Genomic DNA, 17,524 nt, shown 5'->3' with positions numbered 1-17,524 from the left:
GAATGATTAATATCTTATTACTCGTTATTAAAATACAGATTATATGCATTTTAAAATTTTTATGATCACTAACAAAATAGAATCTAAAAATATTTCTTTTATCTACACACTATAATATTTTCTATTCTGGATATTTTATATAGGTATTTTTGTATAGTGTATGCAACGTGTATACATTTTTTCAATTTCTACTTTTTCATAAATACACAAAATCCGCATCGTCTCATTATCAATGTTATGAAAGTGATCTTCACACGAGTATGTTTGTTCAAATAACTACATTTAAGCGCATTATAAATAAGGATAGAAAGTTAAAGAGATGAAATGAATTACATGTAATAAAACACAAATAATTTATATTTGAAGCTTTATTTTGTTAAAAGATGCATAAAAATAATTACGCAACTAATGCGCTGGCTGTGGAACTTTCGTATTTCCAGTTTGCTGGAAGAGTTCCTTTTGACTTATAATAACGTGCGAGTCTATGAATTCTAGACTCCACAAGAATTAATCTAAATTTACTGTCCTTATCTTTTCGATTCCTCTCTAAGTGTTTTCTGATGGCTACTGCTTTTTTAATCAAATAATATAAATCTTCAGGTAAATCTGGTGCGAGACCCATACTTTTGACAATCCTCAGAATTTTATTTCCAGTACGGAAACGCACTTGTGCAACTCCATGGGAATCTCGAAGAATTACACCTGAAAAATATCATCATCTACTTAAAATAATACATTAAATAAGTAAATTTAATAAAACTGTATCACATATTAATTTCTAAGTTTTTATGAATGCCTATAATAGCATGACAAAATGTCACATCCTAAAACTTACTAAGTTTTTACTATTGGAAACTATTCTGATACTACTGTGATAAACAATAATAGCATTGAATCTTAATTAGTTCGCTGAAGAAAAATTAAATCTAAACAAATTTTGATAAACAAAACATAAAAGCAATAAAGATGAAACTTATATAATGTATCATATCAATATCCTTTTTGAAATTTTCAATAAATTAGTTACATCAAATGAAAAGAAATTACCAATTTGTGACGGAGTGTGCCCTTTTTTAGCTAATTTATAAATTAATTCCTTACAGTCCTCTGGAGTTAACTTCAGCCACGTAGGGACGCTACGTCTGTAAGGTAGCGCTGATTGCGATATACCTTTTCTGCAATGTTATAAAATTTCATTAAAATACCTCATGCTTTTAATAAGAATTATATAATGTATACGCAAAAATATGGAGATGAATAAAAAAAAATACATTAACCGATTCAGAAATATTAAGACGACTGAGAGATAAATTGAGGTTATGTATAAAAAGAAAATAGATTCCAAAAAATTTGTAAAAAAGATAAGTTCTTTTCCATTCCGAACTTAAAATTACTTACAATGTCGTTAACACATATTAAATCATATGAATTATTCTTAAGAAAATACAACTATCGCGATATTTAAGAAACACATGGACACTAACAGAACATTGTTGTGAAAATCTTTTATCCAAAAAGATTTATGAAATTATACTCTGATAGTAAAAAAAAAAAATTAAAAAGCATGCAAAGAAAAAACTAATTTTAAATGTGTTGATAATTTTCACTAAAATTCAAATAATCTTACCCTGGTGCGTGCATACGACCCATCTTTGCGTAGTTTTCATTTACAAGAGACAGCAAGGCTCTTTTAACTTTGTCGGCAAAATCTAGAACTACATACTTAAAATTTGCCCGGGAAAATTGAGCTAAGAATTATGATGAGAAAACGATTGAAAAACATTACAATTGTAGAGTATATATTTAATGCCAAACTAAAAATATATTATTTTAATCAAGTTGTAATTAGTTTGAATTAAATTATGAGTTTGAATAATAATTAGTGATAACATGCTAAAATACAATACAATTTAACAAATTTTTCACGTTGTATAAAAATAATATAATTATACAAAAAGATGAGTTTTAGATGAATTTTAAATTATAAATAAACAACAAAAATCGCATACTCTGAGAGCTTATTTCTAAGATACGATATACATAACTAATGTTACAACTCGAAGTTAAGCCAAAAGTTAAATTTACTGCTCTCTGTAACTTCCGGCGGATGCTCATCGAAAAATCAATTCACGATCTAAATAAACTTGAACAATTTAAATCTTAAAAACGTTCCAGTTAAATGTTGTGAGCACGAATATTTCTTTTAAAACAAAATGTAGTTTATTTCATATAAATAATTATGGAATATCTAGTTTCTGGAAAAGTTAGACAAGCAGTGAGAAAATAGCGCAACGTCGCGAACGGCGTCGGCAGCCAAAATGTCGGCAGTTTCTCAACTTTAAGCGTACCCTCTGTCAACATTTGTAAATCTCCATCGAAGTCAACATCGAATCAGCCAATAATTAAATCATTAATGATGTATGATCGATATTAGATCCTCTTGATACAGTGAAAAATCGGAATCGTCAGAATTTCGAAGGTAAATTGACATTTTTTAGGTTCTTCCTCGAATTGTTCGATCCTCGTCCCTTTTTCTGAATGCAATTCCATTGGAAATATTGGAAATTTATTATTAAAATTTTTCATAAGCATTCTGAAAGAAAGATCGATTAGGAAAAATTATTGCAAATTATATCAGAGGATAAAGTAATTTGTTTGAATATCTTTCGTACCAATGAAAAAAATTTAGTGATGTGTTAATGTGGTTATATACAGTGATTCACAAAGTATCTTGACGAGTTTTAGATAGATATGTAAATGAAATATTTTGAAATTTCTACCGACCATATATCATTTTAATTGTAAACCAAAATAGTTACTTTCAATTTATTCTGCAAAATATGAGATCTGAAAGTTAAAAATATAGTTTTATGCATTAAATGTGTACTTGGTTGTAATAGTGATTTTTATTTCATTTCAATTGTAAAATAAAACTTTATTTCGCTTCTATTTATTTAATAAAATAATAATATTTATATTACGATTCTATTCAACTACAATTTTATTTAATTTATTACTTTCCTAAAAAATAATGAATTATAACAGAAGCACATGAACATTCTATGTATCTTGTCAGTTTCTATTTTTTCTATAATACAATATTTATTCTAAATTTTATTCTTAAGTTCACATCTGTTAATAATCTTTGCATTAAATCAGATTTATGTTTGTTTGACTTTAATTTTTCAACTTTCTTTTGTACTTTATCTTCTCTAATTACTTTGTAATGTCTTATGATTTCATCGATAGACGTGATCTGATTCCAATCTAAAATATTTAATTTAAATCTTATTAAACAGACATTATTTTGATAACATAATTGTACTTTATAAAAGATTAGATTTTTGATATTGAAATTTATTAAAAATATAAAGTAACATAATTAATGATATAGGATAATTAATAGAAAATCTAGAATAATATATCAAATCACTGAAATATATAAAAAAAACATAATTATATAAAATGTATTTTAAATATTATTAAGCATTAATAATGATAATGTTTTTTAATTTAATTACATATAGGATATGTAATAAGGCAGATATGATTTTACAAAGAAGTTAAAATGTCTAGTGACAGTAATCAAACTCCTCAATCTGGCAAGCGAAAAAAACTTGTCAAACTTGACAGTGAAGATAGCGATGAATCTATAGTGCAATCTCGTAGAAGAAAAAAGACTTTTGTATGTACCATTTATATTTTATTACTTTTAAATGTATAAGATTTCAATTCAACTAAATTTTCTTGTCTCTGTTATATTTTTAGAAATTCATTAGTGAAGGTGAAACTAGTGATGAAGATAGTGATGTTCAAAGACCTATTCGAATGAAACATCATGTAAGCTCTCAATAAAATCGAATATTTAGCATATAATGAATCACACTTTATTATTTGGAAGATTATTATAAATTTTCATTTTTATATCTATGAAATGAATTATGTAATTATTATATTTTGAAAATATATGGCACATTATAAAAATATATACATATAATAATATATATAAAAATATATTTTCTTTCCAGAGAGTTATTGCAGATGAGTCAAGTTATGAAAGCAGCAGTTCAAGTAGTAGTAGTAAATACAAGCAATTTGGTTAGTTTAAAGATATTTAACAATTAAAATTTTAATTATCATTCAATTTTTTCACAGAATTAAATTTACAGATAATAATAATAATCCGTCAAATTTATTTTTTAGGAGACAGTAGTGAAACTTCAGAATGGCAATCAGACTGGAGCAGTTCATCAGAATTAGAAAAAAGATCTGTGGCACGAAAAATTCTGGGCAAACCAAAAGCTAAAAAACCTCAAAAAATTGTATCAGATACAGATACAGACAATAATGATGATCAAGTAGAAAAGTGTCCAATTTGTTTACTTCCTTTTAAAAGGCAGGAATTAGGCAGTCCTGCCTCTTGTGAACATTGTTTTTGTTTAGAATGTCTAATTGAATGGAGTAAAAATATAAATACTTGTCCAGTTGATCGACAAACTTTTACAGTAATTAATGTCAGAGAAAAACTTGGTGGTCAAGTATGTATTATAAAAATAAAAAAAAAATCATCTAAAGAATAAAAATTAATTTTTAGTTTTACGTTTTTTTCTAGATTGTAAGATGTGTCCCAGTAGAAGTTGCTTCGAGTGAGGAAGAAAAATTGGATGATCTTACATTTTGTGAAGTATGTCATCAATGTAACAGAGAAGATCGTATGCTTCTTTGTGATGGTTGTGATCGTGGTTATCATTTAGAATGTTTGACTCCTCCATTAAATGAAGTACCCATAGAAGAGTGGTTTTGTCCAGATTGTTCCCAGAATAACCAAACTAATTCAGAAACTGTAAGCTGTTCATAATTAGATAAAATATTGTTGCTAGTAATTATATGTAATTATTGAAAGATTAAACAAAATATTATATCATTTATTTCTAGGAGACAATTATAAAATCATTAGGTGAAGTCATAAATGTTTTGGAAGAAGCTCGCAGACTTGGTGTATCTTATGGAAGAATTCGTAGTAATATACCACAAGATTATTATCCAAGAATTATACCTCGCACTAGACATACAGAACGTGTTAGAGCTACTATCCGAAGGTATTTAATATACATGAAATATGTGTAATTTGAATTTCATTAATAAAATTTAATAAAAATTAAAATATAAAAATTTTTAAAGTCAATAAATGCAAAATTGGTATTTACAGAAGAAATAGGCTAGATGATACGCAATTAACTCAACAACTGACATTTGATCCAAATCAACCTTCTACTTCATCTGGTTTGGAGTCTTTTGGAGATAAAAGTCAGAGTCGTTCTTCAAGCAATGCCTCCAGTTCTTTAGGTTCTAGAGGTCGTAATTGTTCAAACAAACATTCTGGAAAATCACGAAAATATAGAAGTAGTTCCAGCGATTCCAGTGATGAAAGTGTTTCCAGAAAGTCTCGAAGAAGAATTAATGATAAAAATAATTCCGAAAATTCGGGTAATAAATCTAGAAAGAAAAATAATAAGAGTCAGCAATCTGGACGTAATTCACGGAAAAGTGAATCTAGAAATAATTCAAAAAAGTCAAGAAGATCTAAAAATGTTTCTAATAGAGGAACTCTGTTGAAGGAAGTTAGAATTACAGAATGCAATGAAAATGGGGAGGAGGAAGAAATCGTAACATATGTCAAAGTGGCGGCAGTTGATTCTAAAAGAAGAAGAAAAACAAAAAGAAGAAAGGTATTTTAACATTGCTTTTTGAAAGTCCCTAATTGTGTGTTTGTGAGGGAGGGGGGAAGTACACGTGTGCGTGCGTGCGTTTATAACCAAACAAATTTGTTTTTATATTTTTTTTAATAAAACATCTTCCACAAAACATTTAGTCATATTGATTGTATAATATCCAAATTATTAAAGAAACAAAGGAACAAATAAAGAAATAAGACATTTAAAAGAATAATTTTAAAAATAAGATTATTTTTTTTTTTTATAGAGAAAAAGTCATAGACGTCGCGCTAGAACAGTAGCTAGTGTTTTAGCTACTAGTAAAAAACGACTTGCAGTTTCTTTGGGTATTTGTAAGCCATGTACTCCCAAATTAATACCTAATGTTAAAAATCGACCAATTATACCAGAAAGATCTGCATTAAGAATTTCCCGACATAATGCTGGAATCTCAAATTTAAGTCTTCTTGGAAATCATTTAAATCTGGATTATAGTCCTCCCGGGTAAATATACAAGTTTTAAATATTTGCTAAATATAATTCTAAATATTAAAATAAATTACTGAATAATATATTAAAATTAATTAAATTTATATTTTTGATTTTTAACATTTTAGATCGGATGTTGAAGATTATCATGCAACTATTGGTCCTACTATAACTGTCCAGAGGCATTCTGTAATTTCTCCTCGAAGACACTTACGTTTAAAAAACATTGTCGCTCCACAACAACCTCAGTTTGATCTTTTAAGTAGTATAATACATGATCAGGAGATTTGGCATTCAAAAAATAATAACGTGACTTTAAAAGCTAATGGACTTGTCTTGACAGAAAAAAAGGAAAAATTAAATGATTTAAATAAAGAAAAATTAGCAGAAAAAGGGTTATCCAAAAGCGAAAAAACAGAATCGGTTATAAAAGATAGAGTTGATACACCACTAGAAATTTCGAGAGCCGATGTTCCACTCGAAGTTTCTACTATTAATCCAGAATCGATTACACAGGCTCCAATGTATAATAATCCCTGTGGGGGAGGAAACAGAGGCAATTTTAGAGGTGGTTACAGAGATAATACAAGACATAGTCATGGGGGGCAAAATTATGGAAGAGATTCTTTAGGTGGAAGTGGAAGACATAGTTATGGAGGAAGTGGAAGTAATTTTGGGAGAGATTTTGGATCACCTGCGTTTTATAATCCAAATTTTGAACATTGTGGACCTCCAATGTTTGGAGGTAATCCTCCATTTAGAAATCGAAATCCTCAACATTTCAGAAATGAAAGGTATTAAACAGAATTTGAAAAGAAATATTTCGTCATCGATGAAGGATAACCAAATTGTTATATAAAGAATAACTAATATCGTAAAGAACCAACAATGTTGGTTAATTTTATTCTAATCAAAAGAAATTTTTATTAACAAAAAAGTTTTGATATGTCAAGCTATTCATATATCAGTGTCGTTTTTTTAATAGGCATATTTGAAATCAGGTCGTGTTTATTAATAAAATTAAAAATTGCTAGCTATTATTTTTTTTCAATGTTTTTTCAATCATTTGCTCAATGTTGGAGACAAGAGTGAGAAATATTAAACGTAAAATAAATAGGAAAATTTAACTATTAACTGAGTATATCATACAACTGATTTTTAATCATACATTATCAACATCTAATTACTTGAATATGATTATTAAAATGTGTATATTTAGTATTATTTTTTTTGATAACTTTCAGTAATTTGATTATAATAATCCCATAATTATAAAATTAAAAATATAAAAATTGATTTTTGTAATATCAATTACTGTTAGGTGAAATATCGTTATTAGCCGAGATATTGATGACGAATATGTTCCAAATAAAAACGATTTACTATTAAAGCAAGAACGAGATAATATTGTAGTGATGAGAATAAAACACAAACAATTGAAGTAGTGCCGTTTTAAGCAGTTGTAATGTCCTTCATCGATAATTATTACATTGATTTTTTATTAATTATATCTAAAACATTTTAATTTTCTTTCTATAGATTCCGTTTCATGCCTTCAGGGAGACCACAGTTTAATTTCGCTGAAGGATTTTCTGAACATCATTCTTTTCCTGAAAGATTCAATCGTCCTAGATCCCCACAAGCTGCACTTGAACGTTCTCAAAATAATATGCCACCAAATTTACCAGAAGACACTCCTAGGAGTGATTCTGTAGAGCAACAATCACAAAATACTGAAAATACCTCTGTTAGACAAGAAGAGGATTGTGATATTTATTGCGATATTGAAACAAAATCTGATGGAGAGCTTCAAGATCAACAAAATGGTTCAATGGCTTTGTTACCACCACCAGAGCCTCCATCAGGACTTTTAGATTTCGAAGAAAATTCTAGAAGTGATAAAGATAGTGATCAAGAATTAGTTATTGATGATAGTCAAAAAGAAGATACCCCAAAAAATGATAAATATGATCCTTTTTCTGTAGATAGCGATAGTGATAGTGAAACAAAGAAAAACGAAGAAGTTACAGAAGGGAAGAAAGAACAAATTGTGAAAAACGTTGTACAAACAGAAACTCCAGATACATCAATACGTTTATCAACTTATGACGACGAGGAAGAAGAAGATTCTCAAGCTGATTGTCCAAATTTCTCTATTTATTCATCGCAAACAATTGATGTAGCTCGACATACCGAACAACAATTATCTCAACAAATAGGACCACTTGAACCGCCTCCTCTTCCTCCTTCGATTCCAGATGATGACGATGTCATTGTTGGCGATATTCAGGCTTGCGATCTAAGCGATATTCCAGAGCCTTCAGATCCTTACGTTGAAGCTTTGAGAAAAGAAAGACAAACTTTAAGTAAAATTCCACCGAAAAAGATTTCTCACGATAGCAGAGGAAAGATTACATTCAAAATTGGTACTAAATTGAAGATTAATAATAGATTGTTAGGATTACAAGAGGAAGAAAAAGAGACTATTGATGAAAAGAAAAAAGAAACCGAGGTAAGTAGTACTTATAATATAATATATTATACATTATTTTATACATTATTTTTATAAATGTTATTTTTGTAGCCTGCAAAAGAAGAAGAAACTTCGGTTGATCGCGAAGAGGAACGAAAAAGAATTGCCAAGAACAAATATGAAGAAGAAGTTCAATTGAAAGAAGATAAGCAAGAAGATCCGCAAGAACTTTTAACACCTTCGGATTTGAAAGAAAAAAACGCAGATGAAAATGAAAAAGAAAAAGAATGGATAAGTTCGTCTAAAAATGACACAATTGAAAAAGATTCAAATGTAGCTGTTTCTCCAAAAGCAACCATGTTGTCTCCTAAGAAATTAGAAAATGAAATAAGCAGCGAATGTCTGTCGGAAGAAACAAATGAAATCTTTGCTTCGCTTCAGAAGACATTAAAAGTCGATACTAAAGAAGAAGATGCAAAAGATCCAAAAATTAAAGAGGAACATGATGTAATAAAAGTTAAAGACTATGAGAGTGAAAAAGACGTTAAAGAAAAGCGACATATTAGTAAGGATGAAGATGATGATGATGATGATAATGATGATGATGATGACGATGATGAAGATGATGATGATGATGATGAAGAAGAGGAGGAAGAGGAAGAAGAGGAGGAGGAGGAAGAAGATGATGATGATGATGAAGAAGAAGAGGAGGAGGAGGAGGAGGAAAGATTCCCCATAGAAAAAGAAAAATCGAACAAAAAAGATACAATTGAAGAAGATGCTGATAAGAACACATGGGAATCTGATGGAGCTTATACTCCTTGTAAAGACGAACTTCCCTTAAAGGAAACGAAATCTTCTTCCGAACAGTTACCACCCATTGAAAGTGGATTGGAACCAATTACACCAACAAAAGATAAACCTGACGATTTAGATAGCTGTAGGACACCAGTAGATTATAATGTCTTGGGTACAGAAGCTATATCTGAAACAGATGAAGCAATCAATTTTGAAGATGAATTAACGTTGTTGAGTTTACGAAAGGAGAAAGAAATGGAAGATGGAGAAATTGTTGAAGAAAAAACTGCGAAAGAAAATGATAAAACTGAAAAGGAAAAAGAAGACGAAAAGAAGCAAAAGAAAAAGGAAAAGAAAGAGAAAAGCAAGGAAACAGAAAAAAATAAAGAAAATATTGCTTCAGAAAATCAAGTAGCCTGGAAGAAACTTTCAAAAAGTACGAAAGAGAGGTCTTACAGAGATAAAGAAAAGAGATCAAAATCGAAGGAAAGAGAAAAATTAAAGAAAAAGAAAGAAGTGGTAAAGAAGAAAGAAAAAAGGAAAGAATTACCCAGATACGATGTTAGGAAAATAGTTGCTGAAAGACCTTCAAGACCTAGAAAGGATGAATACGGAAGAGATATCAGAGAAAAATCGAGACAGAGAAGTAGGTCTAGAAGCTGTAGTTCATCCAAACGTTCTAGATCGTATTCCAAGCTCCGTTCAAGAAGCAGATCTAGAACTAGATTACAAAGATCGTGGTCTAGAGATCGTAGATCTTATTCTAAATCTCTTTCCAGACGACGATCTCTTTCACGTGGAAGACGTAAATCTCCGAAAAGAAGATCGACCTCTAGAAGAAGATCTTCCTCAAGAAAACGATCCATATCTAGAAGAAGATCGAGATCTGTTTCTCGAAAACGAAGATCCTTATCAAGAAGAAGATCCAGAAGATCGATCTCCAGATCAAGAAGATCTTTGTCAAGATCGAGGCAAAGAAGATCTATATCAAGATCCAGAAGATCTTTATCCAGATCTCGCGATAGACGTAAGGACAAGAAAAAGTACAAATCTCGAAGTCGGTCGAGAAACAGGAAGAAGTCCCGTTCAAAATCGCCTAGAAAATCTTCGAAATCCAGAGAGAGAAAGCATTCAAAGAGAAAAGCGCAAAGTAGATCAAGGTCAAAAGGAAGATCTTGTTCTAGAAATTGGGAACAAGTTGATAAAATCGTAGAACAAGAGTTCTCTAGGGAAAGGGAAGAAAGAGAGTCTTGGAGTGCACAGTGGACACCATCTTGGTCGAGATCTAGATCAAAAACACCACAACACGTACAACAAGAGCCAATTACTTCTAGAGAATGGTCGCCAATGTTGGATAACGTTTCTGTTCCACCAAAAAATCTAACTGTAATTTTAACAAACAAGGAAGCTATTAAGAAAAAGAAGAAAGAACGGAAAAAGGAAAACAAGAAAACAAAAGATGAAAAGAAGAGAAAGGGAAAGAGAAACAGGACTCCTCCACCATCAAAAGAGGTTTTTGCCAGTGGGGATAATATCTTAGTTAGCGTGTGTTTCAATAAGGATAATGAAAACGATCAGACAGGAGTACCAGAACTTTCAGAAACGATTCCTTTAATTCCTCCTCTGAAACGACGCCGTAGGGAATCTCTTCAAACTGATCCGCCGAAACGATCAAAAAAGGAAAAGTCGAAGGACAAGCGCTCGAAATCTCCAAAGCCTAAGAAGGATAAAAAGAAAAAATCGAAAGCGGCTGAAATTGCAGCCACGAAGAAACCAGTCGCTGTAATTGATTTAGACCAGTCCCCATTCCGGGAACAAACTCCATCTCCCAGAGACGTGATAGTTCTTAGTGACGATGACGATAAGCAAATTCAACAAATTATGCCGGATCAGTGTCAACCATCTCAAAATTCTCCGCCACGAGAACAATTTATTTCTCAGGGCCCAAAAACACCACCAGAGCCGCAAATAAAATTCTCAATAAACAAGCAGAGCAGTAACTTACGGCCGTCAATGTTAAATCCACTCTTAGACGAGGAAGAGGAGGAAGAAATGGATGAAAGGGTCGAAGAGGAATTAGAGATGAGAGCACAAGAGGAATTAGAATTAAGATTAAAAATTGGACCAAATACTCCTCCAGAACCTCCAACATCTCCACCAACTAGTCCAGATGCGTATGATCCATTTGATCCAACAAAATCCAGATCGCCGACACCTGACGTAAGTCAAGAGGCAAATTCCAGCGATGAAAGGGGAAGGTCGCCGAGGAAACACGATTCTGCGGATGCCAATATTCTCGAAGAGGAAAATTTGCAGAGCCAAGAAAGGCAGAGTCAAGAAAAGCAATTAGAGAAACCCAAGATTATCTCTATGGTTACGATCAAGAGAGCTTCTCCGCAAAGGGATGACGTTAACGATAATGAGAACAATAAGGATACGGCAGTCTCAACTGGAAATTTAGAGGTACAGCAGAGTCAGCAAAACGTGCAAAATCAAAATAATCCTTTCGCGGTGATGAATCCTGTACTAGCTACAGTAGCTGCAGCAGTACAGAGAAGCGGAGTATTCAATGCGTCAAATTCGAATAGTAATCAACGTAACTTGTTACAGTCGAACCGAATTTCACCGAATAATCAGCAAAAACAACGTTCTGGCGATCGTTCGCAGGCACCTCCGGTTTTTACGAATTCAGGAAAATCCTCGAGAAGTTCGAAGTCCGGACAGACGAAAACCAATGGACAAAATGGGAATGATACTTGCACAGAAGCAGTGGACAACGTGGATATGTCTTCTCCTTATTCGCCTGGATCGACGCTTAGCGATGGAATTTTCGATCCTCCGAGTCCTACGAATTATAACAATTCGCCAGGAGCTGGTACAGGAAGTGGAACAGCACCTGTTGGATCTCAACCTACGAAAACCAATAATTCAAAAACGGTAAAATCCACCGAGAAAAAAGATGCTTTCGATGCACTTTTTGGTACTTTGCCAGTCAGTAAAACTACCACTAAATCGAGTAGAAGCAAAAAACCTCCGAAAGATAAGAAAAAGAAGACGACGAATCCAAAAGTCGGTGTTAGAATGGATGAAAACCAGCTTCAAATATTAGATGATCTTCCAAGTTCTGCGGTTGAAATGCAAGTCAAGGATAAGGTTTGAATTTCATGCAAATTCACTTTACTTTTTCATTTGTTAATATTTAAATAAAGATAAACGTAAATATTTGTTAAAATTACAAGAAAATGTTAACATATAATAATTGAAAAATAATAATTTAATATGATTGAATAAATCATATTAAAATATTTTTATGATTAATTATTATAAATTAAATAATAAACTAAATAAAAACTAAAAAATTGTTTTACAACATATATTTCTAATCATTTATTATTTTGTAGTTCCTAAAGAAATTAAATCGTCAAGAACGAGTGGTCGAAGAAGTGAAATTAGTTCTGAAACCACATTATACAAAGAAACACGTAACGAAAGAGGAGTACAAGGATATTATGCGAAAAGCAGTACCTAAGGTATATATAATAAATATAATATATATAATAAAAACTATATATGTATATAACTATATAATTGACTATAACTATATAATAGTAAAATCTATTTTTATATTAAGTATGAGTTTCATTATCTTAAGCAATTTTATAGTATTTGCTGCAAAATTTCATTTTGTTCGTTTGGTAGATATGTCATAATAAAACAGGAGAAATCAACCCAAAAAAGATTGCCCACTTAATAGAAGCTTATGTCAGGAAATGCAGAAGTAGCAAAAAGAAAACTACTGAGAGTTCCTCTGTGAAGGCCTCTAAACCAGCGTAAGTAAACATGAATTAAAACTGTATTTTCAAGCTTGAAGAATATTTTATTACTTCCATATTTTTCAATAAATCTTTATATTCTTTTATATTTAATAAGTTTATCATATATTATAATTCTTTTTTATTAATAAAATTGTATTTTATTCAAATTTTTGTTACATTTTTTCCATTTTTTAATTAGAATAAAAATAAAATATTTTTATATTAGTTTGTATTCAAGTGAAACGAAAGTAATTAAAAAACTGTAATCGCTGTAACTTAAACAAATTAATATTTATCTGTTGTAGAAAAATTTTGTGGAGTTGATCACGAGTCAGCTAGGTGTCTGTTCAATTCCTTTCAATTTTATAGTTCAGATGATCGTCGTGCTCGATGAGCGGTGAGTGAGCTTTGACAGCTAATCTCCTCTTCGATGATGCGATGTACGTTGTATTCTCTGTAAATACGTAATTAATTCATTTATTAATCGATTGGTTGATTGGTCAATTGATTACTTGCTAAATTGATTGATTGATCGATTAACTTTTAAGAATACCATCTATTATTTATATAAACAATACCCTTCGTTTCATCAGGGAGTCCAATTGTCTCTACGGAAGATCCATGATTCATACAATGTTAAATTAAATTTTGGTCTAATTTTAAAAACTTCAGCATTTTACATCTAAAATTACTATAATTTATATTTATTTGAATATTTAATTACAGAACTAATTCATTTTCCATATAAATTGCAAACAATGTAGATTTTTGTGTTCATTTTTTCTGAGTTATTATGTACACTTCAAATGAATGTAATTGCAATTGACAATCTAAATCATCAAATATTTACTTTCTATTTCTTACTTCATATCATAAATTTTACAAATCTGTTATTTTTATCTATTTTTTAAAAAAAAATTTCATATTAAGAAACGTTATTACTCAAGTTTCTACTACAATTTGCAGTATTGTTGAAATGAATGAGTATCAAGACATGTACAGTTAAAATTTTATGAAAAAGGAAATATAAAAAATTTTATATGAATATTTATGCTATTATGAGAAACATTAATAGTAACATTATTTTTTATGACACCAATATTTATGTAAATAGTTATTTATGTAAATAGTTATTTACATAAATAAATATTTATTAATACTGCAAACAACACTTTGATAATTATTTATCCAAATAATTGAATATTAGTCATTATTATGATTTAATAAAAATTATTTGTGATACTTGTATTGATTAATATATAAAATATGTCTAACGAAGAGCATAACTAAATCAATAACGATGGAAAATTGTCGACAGTTTAAACTTAACTTTGTAAAAGAAAATCATACAACAATTCATTTGATTCATTCATTTTAAGTCTCAAAACTTCTACTTTAACAGTTCTAAATTTTTTTTTTTCTTTTTTTCAAAAATTTTACATCGTGTAACAAGTAATAATTTTCCTGAAAATTGAAAAAGCTTAAAATTCAAAGAGATTGTTGTAAATATAAGATTTCAATCTTCAAAATTATTGTATTACAAATCATAATCATTTTTTTATAAAGTTATAACAATTTAATTTGTCGATAATTTTTCATTGTTATTAATTCAGTTATACTTCTCACCGTATATCACAAATTTTTGGCTTTTCCGCAGAGACTGTCATTTTCATATTTCTTAATATACGTGTAAAAATGCTTAAATGCCACGATTCAAACGTACATATTGTAATTTGATTCTTAATACAGAGTTGGACATTATTCGAATAAATTATTATCACTACTATCATTATTATTATTACCATTATGTCTATTATTATTAATAATAATGTTACACATTATTATTACTACTAATTCATGTATTATTAATGTTTAGATAATCGCTTGACTTCAATTCAAATTTTTCATTTTTTCCTCAGGCCACTGAAGATAAGTAAAAAGTACTGAATGAAATTTATTCGAATAAATACGCAGTCTAATTTTGTTTCTGTTGAAAATATTTTAAATATTTGTGTTAAAACTAGCATAAGATTAAAATAAAATTAATTTGACATTGATAAAATATGAATCGAAGAATTGACTAGACATGAAGATTAGTGTCATTATTCAGTAACTGATCGTTGAAAAAATTTATTTATAAAGTATATCAATTAAAAATAAAATGAAAATAAAAGAATTTGTACCATTAATAGCAATGTTTTATGACACGTCATTTAAAATTATTATAACACAAAATTATTAAATTTCTGTACCGATTAAAATAGTTTTGAAAAAATGTTATACAAATAAAGGCTGCATTCATTTGCAAAAACATAATAGAGATTAGTCAAAAATAAGTAAATAAATATTTGCAAAACACCTTATTTAAAATATTATATTTTACTCATTGATTATTATTCGAATAAAAATTGTCCAACTCTAATGTTGTATAGCCATAAAACGTGTGTGGATATGAGAGAAAGAATGAATGGAAATTAACCATAAAAAATAGATCCTCTCTCCTGAAATTGTGAAATAAGGATTTTAAAAAATACTGCTCAACGTACATAAAAATCCGATTAGCCGATATTTAGCCAATCATGTTCAAGCATATTTCTCTGAAAGCGATCGGATAATGTTCGATTCTTTTCGACGTTTTAATAATGAAAAAATAAACATGTATTTAAAGAAAATTGCGTTTTTTATGCTTAATACAATGTATAAAGAACATCATCCAGAACTTATTACACTTGTATTTTTTAAATTCTTTAAGATTTAAGCAAAATAACACAAATTGAAAGATAATTCGTTTGCCAAAATTTACATTAAAATATTATTCTATAAAAACAGAAATCAATCAAGGAAATCAACATAGTGAAATTTCCAAACCCAAAATTTATCTATCTGTGATTATTATTTGGAGCACTGTTTACTGCCACTCATCTAATTATTTCAAACATTTAACTTAACTTAATTAACAAAAAAAAATAAAAAAATTAATTATCTAAGTCAGTTAACTTTTAATAAAAACAAAATGTCTTTCAATTAAATTGATTTATTATCTTTATTTTTTAAAACATCTATTGGTTTATAAATTTTGTTATTATCCAATTCTTGTTGTTACTATCCAATGAGTTCTAATTGTTTTACATATAAACATTTGTTTAAATTAACTATTTAATAATATTATATTTAGATTATTTAATCTACTGCCTAAAAAAAAAGATAGTTTAGATGAATGTTATATCCTTATCGTATAATATATTTATATTAGTAACATTATATGTACCATATTCTATATTATAGACTTAGTTTCATACAAATATGAATATCAAGTTCAAATGTATTACAAGATTAAAATAAGCAGGAAGTGTACTTAGTTTGTCACATCCAACATCGCTAATGTGTACATAAAAATCCTTATCTACACCTAACAAAAGTTCCACAGTAGCAAAATTGAATTGTGTTCACGTTGAAGTCAAATTTGAATTGTCCCAAATTATAGAATACCGATAATCTATTGTTATCTCAAATATCTTAGAAACTCGTATAATAATTACGCCAAAGCTCCAAAAAATACTCACAGAGGATAATTATCATAAATTCATGATATTATTGTACATAATAATAAATGGATACTAAGATGTTAAGAAGAAAAAAACATTAGTGTTTTCAAAAATATGTAGTAAATGTGAAAGAATCGAACAAAGTATCCCTCAGTCATAAAATTTTTATACTTTTTATCGTTTACAATCAGGAATTAGATACAATATAAAAAATTGAACTTGCTTAATAATTGATAATACCCAAAATTTGAATGATCATGGATACAGTTTGTGACAAAGTAAGACGAATGCTTGCGTATGCGTGTGGAATTTTTTGTACTAAATAATGATGTATATACAATGAAGGGAGAAATAAAGAATTTAATATTATCGAAAAAAAATTGAGTAATTGAAATTTAACCCAGGATTACCCACGTGGGGTTCTAGTCGCCGGGATGTACTTGCGCTAGACCGCCAGATGGGTAATCCCGGGTTAAATTGGTTGGATCTCTAGGGGACCAAAGGTTATATTTAAACTCTTGTGTTTTCTTTTTTTATTTTTGACAGTATGATAGATTTCGATGAGCTGAAATCAAAAATGTAGATTTCAACACAGACGAGGTATATGAATATACCTCGTCTGTGGTTTCAATTTTGGATTTAGCATCAGTTCCTGCGTTATCGATACAGCATTTTCTTTCTATTGTCACT

At 29.3% G+C, this 17,524-nt stretch overlaps 2 protein-coding genes across 4 annotated transcripts; one reads left to right on the top strand and one right to left on the bottom strand.

Moving 5' to 3' along the window:
- Nucleotides 1-349: 349 nt before the first annotated feature.
- LOC122532093 (40S ribosomal protein S13) lies at nt 350-1,728 on the bottom strand. Its single transcript, XM_043660557.1, has 3 exons — nt 1,628-1,728; nt 1,048-1,175; nt 350-702 (listed from the first exon to the last, which is right to left on the bottom strand). Exons 1-3 carry the CDS (start codon nt 1,648-1,650, stop codon nt 398-400), a joined length of 456 nt encoding a protein of 151 aa, XP_043516492.1. The 5' UTR covers nt 1,651-1,728; the 3' UTR covers nt 350-397.
- Nucleotides 1,729-2,281: 553 nt separating this feature from the next.
- Nucleotides 2,282-14,394, top strand: LOC122532080 (calponin homology domain-containing protein DDB_G0272472). Of its 3 annotated transcripts, none has more exons than XM_043660525.1 (16): nt 2,282-2,479; nt 3,528-3,685; nt 3,769-3,840; nt 4,029-4,098; nt 4,204-4,538; nt 4,613-4,843; nt 4,936-5,099; nt 5,210-5,729; nt 5,983-6,218; nt 6,332-6,997; nt 7,743-8,715; nt 8,788-11,937; nt 12,142-12,627; nt 12,876-13,004; nt 13,174-13,304; nt 13,595-14,394. In XM_043660525.1, the coding sequence occupies exons 2-16, from the start codon at nt 3,569-3,571 to the stop codon at nt 13,611-13,613; spliced, it is 7,299 nt and encodes a 2,432-aa protein (XP_043516460.1). In that variant the 5' UTR covers nt 2,282-2,479; nt 3,528-3,568; the 3' UTR covers nt 13,614-14,394. The 3 variants fall into 3 exon arrangements, with proteins under 3 accessions (XP_043516460.1, XP_043516459.1, XP_043516458.1); XM_043660524.1 differs by having other exon boundaries at nt 12,085-12,627; XM_043660523.1 differs by having other exon boundaries at nt 8,788-12,627.
- Nucleotides 14,395-17,524: the final 3,130 nt, after the last annotated feature.

This window comes from Frieseomelitta varia, unplaced genomic scaffold (genome assembly GCF_011392965.1).
Source record: "Frieseomelitta varia isolate USP_RPSP 00005682 unplaced genomic scaffold, Fvar_1.2 scaffold_433, whole genome shotgun sequence".
Taxonomy (NCBI): domain Eukaryota; kingdom Metazoa; phylum Arthropoda; class Insecta; order Hymenoptera; family Apidae; genus Frieseomelitta; species Frieseomelitta varia.
This window is presented reverse-complemented; position numbering and strand designations above follow the sequence as displayed.